The following is a 13,543-nucleotide window of genomic DNA, read 5'->3' as shown; positions in this document are numbered from 1 at the left end:
TCAGATCAAGGAGGATCAAGACTGGTAGCCAGAGATCGACTTCTCCTCCATAAATCTGTCCAAGCCCTTTTTAAAGCTATCCAGGTTAGTGGCCATCACCACCTCCTGTGGCAGCATATTCCAAACACCAATCACACGTTGCATGAAGAAGTGTTTCCTTTTATTAGTCCTAATTCTTCCCCCCAGCATTTTCAATGGGTGCCCCCTGGTTCTAGTATTGTGAGAAAGAGAGAAAAATGTCTTGCTGTCCACATTTTCTACCCCATGCATAATTTAATAGACTTCAATCATATCCCCCCTCAGACGTCTCCTCTCCAAACTAAAGAGCCCCAAACGCTACAGCCTCTCCTCATAAGGAAGGTGCTCCAGTCCCTCAATCATCCTTGTTGCCCTTCTCTGCACTTTTTCTATCTCTTCGATATCCTTTTTGAGATGTGGCGACCAGAACTGAACACAGTACTCCAAGTGCGGTCGCACCACTGCTTTATATAAGGGCATGACAATTCTTGCAGTTTTATTATCAACTCCTTTCCTAATTATCCCCAGCATAGAGTTTTTTTCACAGCTGCCATGCATTGAGTTGACATTCCCATGGAACTATCAACTAAGACATAGCTTCCTTGACAGGGTCAATCCATTCTACAAGGGGTCTCCTTGGACAGCCAATGTAGTATAGTGGTTAAGAGCAGGTGGACTAATTTGGAGAATCATGTTTTATTCCCCACTCCGACACAGGAATGACAGACTACTATCTGGTGAACTAGATTTGTTACCCCACTTTTACATGCCCGCTGGGTGACCTTGGGATAATCACAGTTCTTTGAAACTCTCTCAGGCTCACCTGCTTCGCCAGGTGTCTGTTGAGGGGAGAGGAAGTGAAAAGAGTTTGTAAGCTGCCTTGAGTCTCCTTATAGGAGAGGAAGGTGAGGCATAAATCCAAATTCCTCCCCCTCTTCTTCTACAGGATATGGCTTTTTATTTTTGGCATAGCTCTTTTTAAAAAAAGAATGATGATCACTCTTCTGTCTTTCAGACTTATGGAGACGGGTTAACCAATAAACACAGCATAAGTCAAGCAGTAAAAAACCTTGAAGGATATGATATAAATAAGCAGAATATAACTGCTTATATAAAGCCGTGGTGTGACCGCACTTGGAGTACTGTGTTCAGTTCTGGTCACCACATCTCAAAAAGGATATCAAAGAGATAGAAAAAGTGCAGAGAAGGGCAACGAGGATGATTGAGGGATTGGAGCACCTTCCTTATGAGGAGAGGCTGCAGCGTTTGGGACTCTTTAGTTTGGAGAGGAGACGTCTGAGGGGGGATATGATTGAAGTCTATAAAATTATGCATGGGGTAGAAAATGTTGACAGAGAGAAATTTTTCTCTCTTTCTCACAATACTAGAACCAGGGGGCACCCATTGAAAATGCTGGGGGGAAGAATTAGGACTAATAAAAGGAAACACTTCTTCACGCAACGTGTGATTGGTGTTTGGAATATGCTGCCACAGGAGGTGGTGATGGCCACTAACCTGGAGAGCTTTAAAAGGGGCTTGGACAGATTTGTGGAGGAGAAGTCGATTTATGGCTACCAATCTTGATCCTCTTTGATCTGAGGTTGCAAATGCCTTAGCAGACCAGGTGCTCAGGAACAGCAGCAGCAGAAGGCCATTACTTTCACCTCCTGCATGTGAGCTCCCAAAGGCACCTGGTGGGCCACTGCGAGTAGCAGAGTGCTGGACTAGATGGACTCTGGTCTGATCCAGCAGGCTAGTTCTTACGTTCTTATGTTCTTATGATACAGGGAAGGAACAACAGCTTGACTGGAGTGGAAGGGTATCCCAATCAGAGCTTGTAAAGTGATTGCAGGGATCCAGATGGATCTGAATCTAAATGGATCAAAACATTCTTGTCCAATGATAAATCACATTGTCCAATGATAAATCGATGCAAATTGCAAAGTTTTGTGCATATATGTGTAAAGCATGTAATTCCGTAGCCAAACAAAAATGCCCAATGGAATAATGATGTCTTAGAAATGTAATTACCTCACCTTACCTGTAGACTTTTCTTCTTATGTCAAGCTTTATATTATGGATTATTCTTATGCAAAGCAGAACTCTTATTCAGAGTTGTTGAATTTTTAAACGTTATCATTTCATTTGTAAGTGTGGTCAATGACTATATTAATAAATAATACAATGTAATGTGATTGCAGGAATGAGAATACAAGTAGTCCTAACATGTGCTCTTTTTACTTGTGACATATTGGCCGATATGCTGAAAATATGCCTACATTGGATGGCTCAGGCTGTCCTAAGGTTGCTATTTCTAGCCTGGGAAATCCCTTGACAGTTTGGGACATGTAAGAACATAAGAACTAGCCTGCTGGATCAGACCAGAATCCATCTAGTCCAGCACTCTGCTATTCGCAGTGGCCCACCAGGTGCCTTTGGGAGCTCAGTTCCAGCACCCTGTATCATAGGGCAACACATATCAATAAAGTTCGTTTCTTTGTCCCAAAGTCGACTTTGTCTGAGTGTGTCCAGCCTGAGTGTGTCCAGCCTTACTTAGAATTTATGGTATACCACAGTCTGCCCTCTGAATGTGACATTTTTCTTCATGGGAACCAGTAGTCCCTGTCCCTCTAACTGTGGTAGGGAACTGTGTGCCAGTTCCTGGCTACTGAGCAGCACAGAAACACCTGTGAGAGCTTTTCAAGAGCTTCCCCTGCTGGCAGCCACCAGATCTGCATGGCACCAACATGGTGTCTGCGTGGCCATGTGGCTTGCAAGGAACACTGATGGAAACTGATCTCAATAGTCTTGAGACAAGGTTGCCAACTTTGAGTTTGGACATTTGTAGAGATTTGGGGGCACAGCCTAAGAAAGGGTGTTGGGGGAAGGGAGGGGAGAGACTTCAGTAGGGTATAATGCCATAGAACCCACCCTCCAAAGAAGTCATGTTCTACAGAAGAACTTATTTCTGTAGTCTGGAGAACAGTTGTCAATCTGGTCTTGCCAGTAGATTGGTAACCCTAGCCAGCCTGATTTTATCAGTTCTAAAAACCTCAGCAGGGCTGGCCCTAGTTACTACTTGAATGGGAGACTGTCAAGGAAATCTGGGGTCATAACACAGAGATAGGCAACAGCAAACTACCTCTGTTCAAGGGCGTAATTAGGGTGGGGCAAGCCAGAGCTTGTGCCTGGGTGATTCTTGAGGGGGGGGGGGGGGCCCCACTGGCTCTGGTCTCTCACCATAGAAGAATGCCCTGCCCTGAACTCCACGTAGAGTTTTGGGGTGCAGTTCAAGGCTGGCCTGGGTCCAACTGTGCCAAGTTCACATAACTTGCTTTGGAAGCAAAGCCAGCAGTATAAAGCTGGTCCCAGCTAGGGCAGAGCCTGCAGTTCAATGCCAGGCTCAGCCTGGTTGGGTCCAGCAGCAGAGCCAGCATTTGAAAGCTAGACTTGGCCGATCCCAGCTTTGAACTGTGCACCTCCCTCAAATTCTCAGTTCAATTTTAGCTGACATTGACAACAGAAGTCTATAAACCTGTCCCATCAGGGGTGTATCTTCTAAAGATGGCACCCAGCTCAATGCTTGCCCTGGGCACCATCTTGAGAAGATATGCCCCTGCTCTGTTCATCTCTTCCCCTCACCTGAATAGCCCAGGTTCACCAAATCTCATCAGGTACTGGAAGCTAAGCAGGGTAAGCTGTGGTTAGAACTTGGCTTGGAGTCCATCAAAGAAGTCTAGAGTTGCTATGCAAAGGCAGGCAATGGCTTGAAAACCTAATGGCCTTCAACTTGATGGTGCTTTCCACAACATTGTTGAAGAAAGGGATGGCAATACCCCTTGGTGTGTTAGAAGTCTCAGAATATGCATGGCTGCCAACAGATCTTGGGGAACCCACCAACAAGCAGTGGGATCAGAGCCCATTCCTTAAATGCTTCCAGTGCACCTGAACAAGACGCTCTGGTTCCAGTCTTGATATCCCATTTACTACATCCTTCTTTTCTTCCAAAGAGCACAGGAAAGCATGATAGCAGACTTGAGCGGTACTACTCAGAGTAGACAAGTGGGCTTGTACAGCAAACCCCCCACCTTCACAAAGAAAAACTCCACACAGCTGTTTCTTTCAAAAGAAGGCTTTTACCGTTGAGTTGCTCTATGTACAAGATACTATATACAGAGTAGTATATTAAGCAGTCCAACAAAGTGCTTCGCCAGGCACGTGTTTCCCTAAGGAACAAACACACAGTACATTGCTGTTGCTTATATACATGGTTCCACCAATCATTGTAAAGGTCACTTGCATCTGGATAGAACCGGTTCTCTAGCTGTCAGATCATTCCTTTCTTGCTGTCTCTTACCTCTGCTGGATAGGATATGATCACCATGGTCTAACTGCCATGACAAAGCATGCATGGCTTTCTCTCCTCCATGTTACCATCACAAGAAGTCCATGTTACCATCACAAGAAGTCAGGTTACCATCACAAGAAGTTAGGTTGAGAGAGGGACTAAGATTATCTAGTAAATTGCATGGTCAGCTAGGGGTTTGCCATCAACCCAATTTTTCTGAATGGACTAGATTGGATTACAAAAAAATTCTTGAACGGACTTATGAAAAGTTGAACTTTACTTGGAGAATACTTGGACTCTATTATTATAAATTGTGGATTTGTATGCTTTGGAACTGAGTTCCTGAATAATAAGTTGTCGTTTGAGTTCTGGTTGAAACAAAGGAAATGAATGTGCTAAAAATGAATTTGAGTTTATAAACCTAATAAGGAATTGAGCCTGATTTGTGATGTGTGGCAGCTAGGGATTTATACCTAGGACCTGCAAATAATTCCCCATACCACATTCACTTTCAGTTGGTAAGTTCGCCAACTGGAGATCTCCCAGAATTACAACTGATCTCAAGACTTCAGAGATCATTCCCCTGGAAGCAGAGGTGGGATCCAGCAGGTTCTCACAGGTTCCCGAGAGTAGGTTACTAATTATTTGTGTGTGCCGAGAGGGGGTTACTAATTGGTGATTTTGCCACGCGATTTTTGCCTTAGTTACGCCCCTCCTTTCAGCAGTAGCGCACAGAACTTGAAGCAGTCTAGCAGGAGGTGCACCAGCGTGCGTGACAGCCTGCGCCTGCGTGCATTCGTTTCCTGCCCAAGGACTGGTGCAGCGGCTGCGTCCTTGCCACAGCCCCGCCCAGGAATGCCCCACCCCGGAATGCCCGGCCACGCCCCCGTTGTGCCCCGCCCCGCCCCATTGGCGCTACGCCACAGTTTGAATCTCACCACCATGGGAACCTGTTACTAAAATTTTTGGATCCCACCACTGCCTGGAAGATATGGCAGCTTTGGAGGGGGGACTATAAGGAATTGCATCTTTGCAAGTCCCCCCCCCCCCAAGCTCTGTCCTCCCCAGGCTCTGCTTCCACCACCGCCCCAAACTCCAGGAATTTCACAGACTGAAGTTGGCATTCCCATTCTCTAGCCATGCATACTGAGAGCTTGTGCTTAAGAGCAGGTGGACTCTCATCTGGAGAACTGGGGTTGATTTCCCACTCCTCCACATGAGCGGCGGACTCTTATCTGTTGAATCGGATTCGTTTCTTTGCTCCTCCACATGGAGCCAGCTGGGCGTCCATGGGCCAGTTACAGTTCTCTCCAAATTCTCTCAGCCCCACCTGTCTCACCAGGTGTCTCTTTTGGAGAGAGGAAGACAAAGGTAATTTGTAAGCCGCCTTGAGACTCCTTACAGAAGAGAAAGGTGGGGTATTCATCCAAACTTGTCCTCGTCCTCGTCCTCGTCCTCGTCCTCGTCCTCGTCCTCGTCCTCGTCCTCGTCCTCTTCTTCTTCTTCTTCTTCTTCTTCTTCTTCTTCTTCTTCTTCTTCTTCTTCTTCTTCTTCTTCTTCTTCTTCTTCTCTCTTCTTCTGCACATGCCACAAAAGCGGCTTGTGATTGGTTGAACGGATGAGGTGTCGTTTTGATGCTTCCCCACTTTGAAGCGGTATCGACCTTGTTCCGGCAGAAAAGTGTAGTTCATAACTGCGACAAGGATGTCGCAGTTCTGAGGGGGGGGGAGGGAACTGAGACAAAACAATGTTGAGTTTGGTGGCAGTGGGGATTCACTGAGGCGAACCTAGGTAGAAACCAGTTTAACTCTGTCAGTGGGGAAAGCCCCCAGGTGTCTCTTTTGGAGAGAGGAAGACAAAAGTAATTTGTAAGCCGCCTTGAGACTCTTCTTCTTCTTCTTCTTCTTCTTCTTCTTCTTCTTCTTCTTCTTCAACACTGAAATATTGACAACCAAGAAACATTTGGAGCCATTCAAGGTGATGATTCTGTCTGGTTTTTAAATGTCGACAATTTGTTATGTGGTTTTTAAAGGGACAAACATTGAATCAGGCAGTTTCCCTTACACCCATAGTCTGAGGTCTGGTGACAAAGCAGCACCTGTTGTCTTCTAATTGGTCTTTTATTTTTGGGTTGTTTGAGAGAGCAGCTGATATATCTGAAAAAAAGTTTTCTTTTGCAAGAATCTTGACAGCTGAAGGCAGGTGGGGCAAGGCAGGGCTGAGAAAGGTGGAAGGGTGATGCCGCACACATCTAATTTAATATCTATTTTAAAATGTCCCTGGTGGGAGTTTTCTGTCCTCACAATGGACAAAAATGATAATTGGAATGAGCAGACCGAATAGCAATCCGGGCTAGTAAGAGGGGCAGGCTTGTCACACTGACAGGGCCCGCACTTTGGGTCTATAAAAGGTGAGCTCCACACGCCCCTTCAGCAGAACCGCGCAAACCGCTTCGTGGAGAAGAACTCCTCTGGAACGTGAAGATTTGGGTAAGTGGAGATTCTTCAGAAATGTGGTGGGTTTAATGGGAAGTTCTTGTAAGGCTGATGACCTACAGACAGCTCACGGTGTTGCCGTTAATCTCATGGCTACCCAGATCAATTCTGCCCGAGAAAATGGCTGCTCTGAAGAGTAGACTCTGCGCCATTGTCCCCTAATGGGGTCTTCTCCCTCCCCAAACCCCACCCTCCTCAGGTTCTGCTCCAAAAATCTTCAGATATTTCCCAACCCAGAACTGGCAACCCTAAGTTCTTGCAAGCGCTGCTGTAGAAATGGTATGCAGGGGATTCATGGGGCCCACATACGTTCTAGATCCCTCAAAGGTCATTAGTTACAATGGCAGTGACTAAAAGGAACCTTCCTGTTTAGAGACAGTGGATTGCCCACCTCCAGTTTGGCCTGGAGATCTCCTGGAATTACAACTGATCCCAGGACTACAGAGATCAGTTTCCCTGGAGAAAATGGCTGCCTGAAAGGTGGACTCTATGGAATTATATCTCATTGACTTCCCTCCTCAAACCCCACCTTCCATAGTCTCCACTCCCAAATCTCCAGGACCCCTGCCTGGTTAACTGTGTAAGAAAGGATGCTGCACTGGAGCCAGTGTGGTATAGTGGTTTAATGGTTAAGAGCGATGTTGTAGTGGTGGACTCATGGACTTCATGAGTGATGGACTCTTCTTCATGAGTGATGGACTCATGGATTCTTCATGACTCATGGACTTAATGAGTGATGGACTTCATGAGTGATGGACTGATGAAGTGGATTGGTTTCCCCATTCCTCCATATGGAACCTGCCAGTCATAGTTCTCTCCAAATTCTCTAAATCTCACCTCTCTCACAAGGTGTCTGTTTTGGGGAGAGGAAGGGGAAAAGCTTGTAAGCTGCCTTGAGACTCCATACAACTGAGAAACGCAGGATATAAAACCAAACACTACTATTACTACTACTATTTCTTCTTCTTTCTCTGATCCAACATAATCAGATAAAACAATGACTCCCTCCTAATTCCTGTAAACAACATCACTGGTTGAAAAATTTCTGACTGTTTGAATCTGTTCTCATTACTGATCTGTGTGTTGTCTTCTTCGGATCTAGCTGCTCCTGTGCAGCCAGGTCACAAGAAGTTCTGGACAAATCATTTGGGACTGATGTGGTTTTTAATTCATTGTGAAAACTGTCAGTGTAATTAATCTCAGATAAAACTGGGGCCCTTTCCCCACTTACCTTAAGCCCCGCGCTACTCTCCTCAAGTAGCGCGGGGTCCAGCTGCACTCCCCACTTCAGGGGCAGCGAGAACGCAGCCTCCCCAACGCTGTCTCTCTCGCGCCCCCTCAGCGCGCGTAATTCCTGGTGCCGTTTGAAATGGCGCCTTTTGTTGGGGAAGCTGGGGCGCGCACCAGGAATTGCACGCGCTGGGAATTGCGCACAGCAACCCTCGGACAAAGGTAAGTGGGGAAAGGGCCAATGACTCCCTCTTAATTCCTGTAAACAACTCTAGGCAGGCTCCTTTCTGACTGCTTGGATTTGTTCTCACTATCGATCTGTGTGTCTACAACTGCCATAAATGGGTTGAGCCTTAATATGCACATATATTATCGGATCACCCTGGATGAAGGTATGAACTTCCTTGAGCAGCCTGGGATGTGCCCATTAATCAGCTTCTCATTCAACCCTTCCTCCAAGAAGGTCAGAGTGACATTCCTTGTTCTTCCATCCTCCATTTTATCCTCACAGCAACCCTATGAGGAAATTCGGTCGTACTTTTTACTGAGGGTGATCAAAACAAGACCACACGCGGTAGGGAGACCAACCTGCAAGTGGGATTTAGGGATTCTCTGGAATCATAGCTCATCTCCAGACAACAGAGATCAGTTTCCCCTTGAGAAAATGGCTGCTTTGGTGGGTGGACTGCATATGGCCTTGTACCCTTCTGCGGCCCCTCCCCTCCGCAAACCCCACCCTCCCCAAATCTCCAACAATTTCACAACCCAGAGTTGGTCACCATTGGGGGGGGGACCACATGAACAGCTCCTCTAGCTTGGGTGAACTCCTGGGCTATCTGTTAACAACTGTGCCTCAGAGTCCATCACCTCTGCCAGGCTGTTTGTGCCAGGAATTTTGGTCATTTTGTGTGTGGGGGGGGACCCGGCAGCTTTTTAGGGGCCTTTCCCCACTCTGCACGATCCCCCTTATACCACGCGCTGCTCTCAGCGCGCATCATCCCTGGTGCGTGCCTGGGCATCCCCTCGACCCCGCGCTCTGTGCGGGGTAATCAAAAGGCGCCGTTTACAAGAGCGCCAGGGATTCCGCGCGCTGAGGGGGCACGACAGCGGCGGCGTCGGGGTGGCTGTGCTGTCGCCACCCCTGTCGTGGGGAGTGACGGACCCCGCGCTACTTGAGGAGAGTAGCGCGGGGCTTAAGGTAAGTGGGGAAAGGCCCTAGGATGCAAAACCCTATATCTTTGCACAAGGCTGAGAAACTCTTCCACCCTGGGGGGAGGGGGAACTCAAAGAAGAAGAAGGTTTTTTATATCTTGCTTTTCTCTACCTTTTAAGGCATCTCAAAGCCATGTACAAATGCCTTCCCTTCCTCACATCAGACACCCTTGTGAGGTAGGTGGGGCTGAGAGAGTTTGGAGAGAACAGTGACTTGCCCAAGGTCACCCAGCAAACTTCATGTGGCAGAGTGGGGAAACAAATCCAGTTCACCAGATAGGAGTCCACCTATCGTGGGGGAGCAGGAAGTGAAACCCAGTTCTCTGATTAGAATATGCCGCTCTTAACCATTATACCATGCTGGCACGTTAAAATACATTATATTATATTTTTTAAATTTAATTTTCCAATTTATAACCCGCCCTATCCCTGCAGGGCTCACAACATAAAATCATTAGCCATCCATAAAACATTTTAAAAATATAAATAACAATACAATATTAAGACAATGACATTTCAGTTTCAGGACAGAGGATAAAAACAGATGGCAGTTGATAGTAGAAGTAGAAATCCTCTCCACCACTCCCCCGCCCCTGCTCCAGAGGCCAAACGGAGATGACCAAAATATATCTACAATGTAATATGAAATACATAACAGAGGTTCGCACATGGAGCCAGAGTGATGTGGTTAAGAGTGGTGGACTCTATTCTGGAAAACCTGGTCTGTGACCTTAGGCCAGCCACAGTTCTCTCAGAACTCTCTCCGCCCTACTGACCTCACAAGGTGTCTGTTGTGGGGAGAGGAAGGGAGAAGGAGTTTGTAAGCTGCCTTGAATCTCCTTGAAGGTAGAGAAAGGTGGGATGTAAATCCAAACTCTTCTTTTTCACAAATAAATAACATGAAGAAATAAATTGGCACCATAGCCAAGGGAAGTGTCAAAAGAGGGATGGAAATTATGCTGGTACCCAGTCATCCCAGTCACTCCTGGGAAGAAAGGCAGGGTATAACTGAATGACTAATTAAATATTTTGTTAAATATATAGTTATTTCTTAGTTGCAATAGTTATTTTTTTAAGTGTATTTGTTAGGTCTTGAACCTTGAAGCAATAAATGGGTTCTGTGTAGTTGATCAGTTGCACTTATTGATAGGCATCAAAGTACCCAGCTTGACAAAGCCAGTTCTGGTGAATGTGGCCTTTGCTAGTCCCTTTATTCCAACGTTAGTCAGAGTCCCCTCTCCCATTTTCCCAAGAAATGTGAGGAAAAGTTAGTTTGGAGCTGAGGTGCCCCAAGGTAGGCGACAGATAGAGATAGAGAGCCACCTGGCATCCCAGCCCCACGAGAGAATGGAAACAATCCCGTTTCTCATGAGACCAAAGAGTCAGGGGAAGCCTAGTTATCTACTCAGTGTGTGAAGCCATAAAGCAAAGATCAAGGAAAGAATGTCCCAGAATGGCAATGGTTACATATATCTTGTAGCAATTACATTGAGTTAAAAACACATTTCAATCACCCAGATACAATCCCCCTGACAGTGTTCTAGTGGTTATAATCTACTGCTTTTTGCAGATTTCAGACTCTGCCCCTACTTCTCTATTTGAATAGGTTTTCAAAAGGTAATCCATAAAAGGATTCCAGTTTTCTATTAAAAAAATATTCAAACTATTGTCTCTTTTCGTCAACTTTGCCATTCTGAATATTCCACAACTTTTAGAGTCCAGTCCTCTTTTGTCACTATCTTATTATTGCTCCATTTTTGTGCGTGTAAAGTACTTACTGCATATACATAGCTCTATATTGCCAAGGAATATTGCTCAGGAGTTCTATATTGCTTATGCATGAACAGAGTTCTTTATTGCTTAGGCAAGTCCTCTCCCCTAATCCCCAACAGAAAAGCCTCAGGTTTTAAAATGACTAATTAATCATAATTCAGTTCTGGTCACCACATCTCAAAAAGGATATCGAAGAGATAGAAAAAGTGCAAAGAAGGGCAACGAGGATGATTGAAGGGTTGGAGCACCTTCCTTATGAGGAGAGGCTGCAGAGTTTGGGACTCTTTAGTTTGGAGAGGAGACGTCTGAGGGGGGATATGATTGAAGTCTACAAAATTATGCATGGGGTAGAAAATGTTGACAGAGAGAAATTTTTCTCTCTTTCTCACAATACTAGAGCCAGGGGGCATTCATTGAAAATGCTGGGGGGAAGAATTAGGACTAATAAAAGGAAACACTTCTTCACGCAACGTGTGATTGGCGTTTGGAATATGCTGCCACAGGTGGTGATGGCCACTAACCTGGATAGCTTTAAAAAGGGCTTGGACAGATTTATGGAGGAGAAGTCGATCTCTGGCTACCAATCTTGATCCTCCTTGAACTCAGATTGCAAATGCCTTAGCAGCCCAGGTGCTCAGGAGCAGCAGCAGCAGAAGGCCATTGCTTTCACATCCTGCACGTGAGCTCCCAAAGGCACCTGGTGGGCCGTTGCGAGTAGCAGAATGCTGGACTAGATGGACTCTGGTCTGATCCAGCAGGCTAGTTCTTATGTTCTTATATTCTTATTAACTAACAACATTAATATTAGAACTCTTCATGGTCTCTTCCAGGTTGATCAAGGAGGAAGAAGATGTCAGGACAGCCAGCATATCAGCAAAAAAAGCAGAACTCCATTCTTCCTCCTGCGCTGACCAAGCCGACTCCAGAACCTGGCTCGGAACCGGAACCGCCAGCACCGGATCATGAATCGAAACCTCGCCCTCCTGCAAACAAAGAACCCGAAAATCCACCTCAAGAAGGAAACGGCTCCAATGGTAAGAAGGACCCGCCTACCCAACCGCCAGCATCTGGCAATGATAAGAAGGACCCACCCACCCAGCCTCCAACATCTGACAATGGTGAGAAGGACCCACCCACCCAGCCTCCAGCATCTGGCAACGGTAAGAAGGACCCACCCACCCAGCCTCCTGCATCTGGTACTGAAAAGGAGGAGGTGCCAGAGCCCAGTTCTGAACCCCCCGCAAGAGAGGAGAAGGAGCCTGCACCCCAGGCGGAGCAGCAAGTAAAGGAACCGGCGCCTTTGCCTCCAGCCCCGAGCAAAGAGCCCAGCAAGTCAGATCGTCCCCCAGCCAAGGAGGCCGAAGGTCGTCTTCGCTCCCAGCCACGCCCGCCTGCAGGAGACAATCACCAGCAGAAGAAGCAGGCAGCTCAGTGGCCACCTAAGTAGGCCCTCGCGCGGGAGGTGGGCGCAAAGTCAAAATGGAAGTCGCCACTTCAGCCAAAGGGTGGTGGCCCTTCACTGGGGCTCCCTTTGATTTGATTTTGATTTTAAGGTGATGGTGGGGCATGAAGTCATTTTAAAAAAACGGTGATGGCAAAAAAACGAAATAAATTGCACGGCTGAGCCATTCGGGATGCGTCACAGAAAACGTGATCCGGATAAAGATGCAATTCCAATAATCATGGACCTGTATAAAAAAGAATCAACTATATAATACAAACATGCAATTAGTCCATGCCCACAATGCACAGGGAAGGTAGGAATGTTCCAGAAGGGACCGGAGGATGAAAAAAAGTTCTCCACTGAACCAGATGGTCTTTAGTCAGTCCTAGAAATAAGCCCCCTTCCCTCAGTAGCAGCTATAAGGCAGGAGACGAGCTCAATTCGTCATCTACAGTTCATATCCTGGAAGAGAGATCCCTCTTCTCCACCTTGAGAAAGGAAAGCTCTTCAAAAGAATCTTGGTCAAACATGCGATTTTTTTCCAGCAAATCAATTTTCCATGGGCTTAATCGTGTATTGGTACTTATGTTATTATTAAATTAATTAGAGCCATTCAAGAAGAAGAAGAGTTGGTTTTTATTTCCCACTATCCTCAACCTTTAAGGAGTCTCGGAGCATCTTACAATTGCCTTCCCTTCCCTTCTCTGCAACAGGCACATTGTGTGGTAGGTGGGGATGAGAGAGTTCAGAGAGAACTGTGACTGGCCCAAGGTCACCCGGTAGGCTGCATGTGGAGGAGTATGCGGAATTGAACCTGGTTCTCTAGATTTATTTTATTTATTTTTATTTTATTTATTTTTTCAATTTATATACCGCCCAAACCTCGAAGGGCTCTGGGCGGTGAACAACATGACATTCAAATACAGATAAACATAAAATCAAATATAAGTTAATCTCTAAATAATATAAATTAAAATGCAGCAATTAATACATAACATAACAATGCCCGCAATATCCCTCTTA

General features: G+C 46.1%; 1 protein-coding gene across 1 annotated transcript; it reads left to right on the top strand.

Moving 5' to 3' along the window:
• The first annotated feature begins 6,757 nt into the window (after window positions 1-6,757).
• Window positions 6,758-13,073, top strand: LOC125442338 (arp2/3 complex-activating protein rickA-like). The gene is made up of 2 exons (XM_048513624.1): window positions 6,758-6,855; window positions 11,907-13,073. Exon 2 carries the CDS (start codon window positions 11,927-11,929, stop codon window positions 12,521-12,523), a length of 597 nt encoding a protein of 198 aa, XP_048369581.1. The 5' UTR covers window positions 6,758-6,855; window positions 11,907-11,926; the 3' UTR covers window positions 12,524-13,073.
• Window positions 13,074-13,543: the final 470 nt, after the last annotated feature.

This window comes from Sphaerodactylus townsendi, linkage group LG01 (genome assembly GCF_021028975.2).
Source record: "Sphaerodactylus townsendi isolate TG3544 linkage group LG01, MPM_Stown_v2.3, whole genome shotgun sequence".
In the NCBI taxonomy this organism is placed as follows: Eukaryota; Metazoa; Chordata; class Lepidosauria; order Squamata; family Sphaerodactylidae; genus Sphaerodactylus; species Sphaerodactylus townsendi.
The sequence above is the reverse complement of the archived record's forward strand: the minus strand, read 5'-3'. Positions and strand labels throughout refer to the sequence as shown.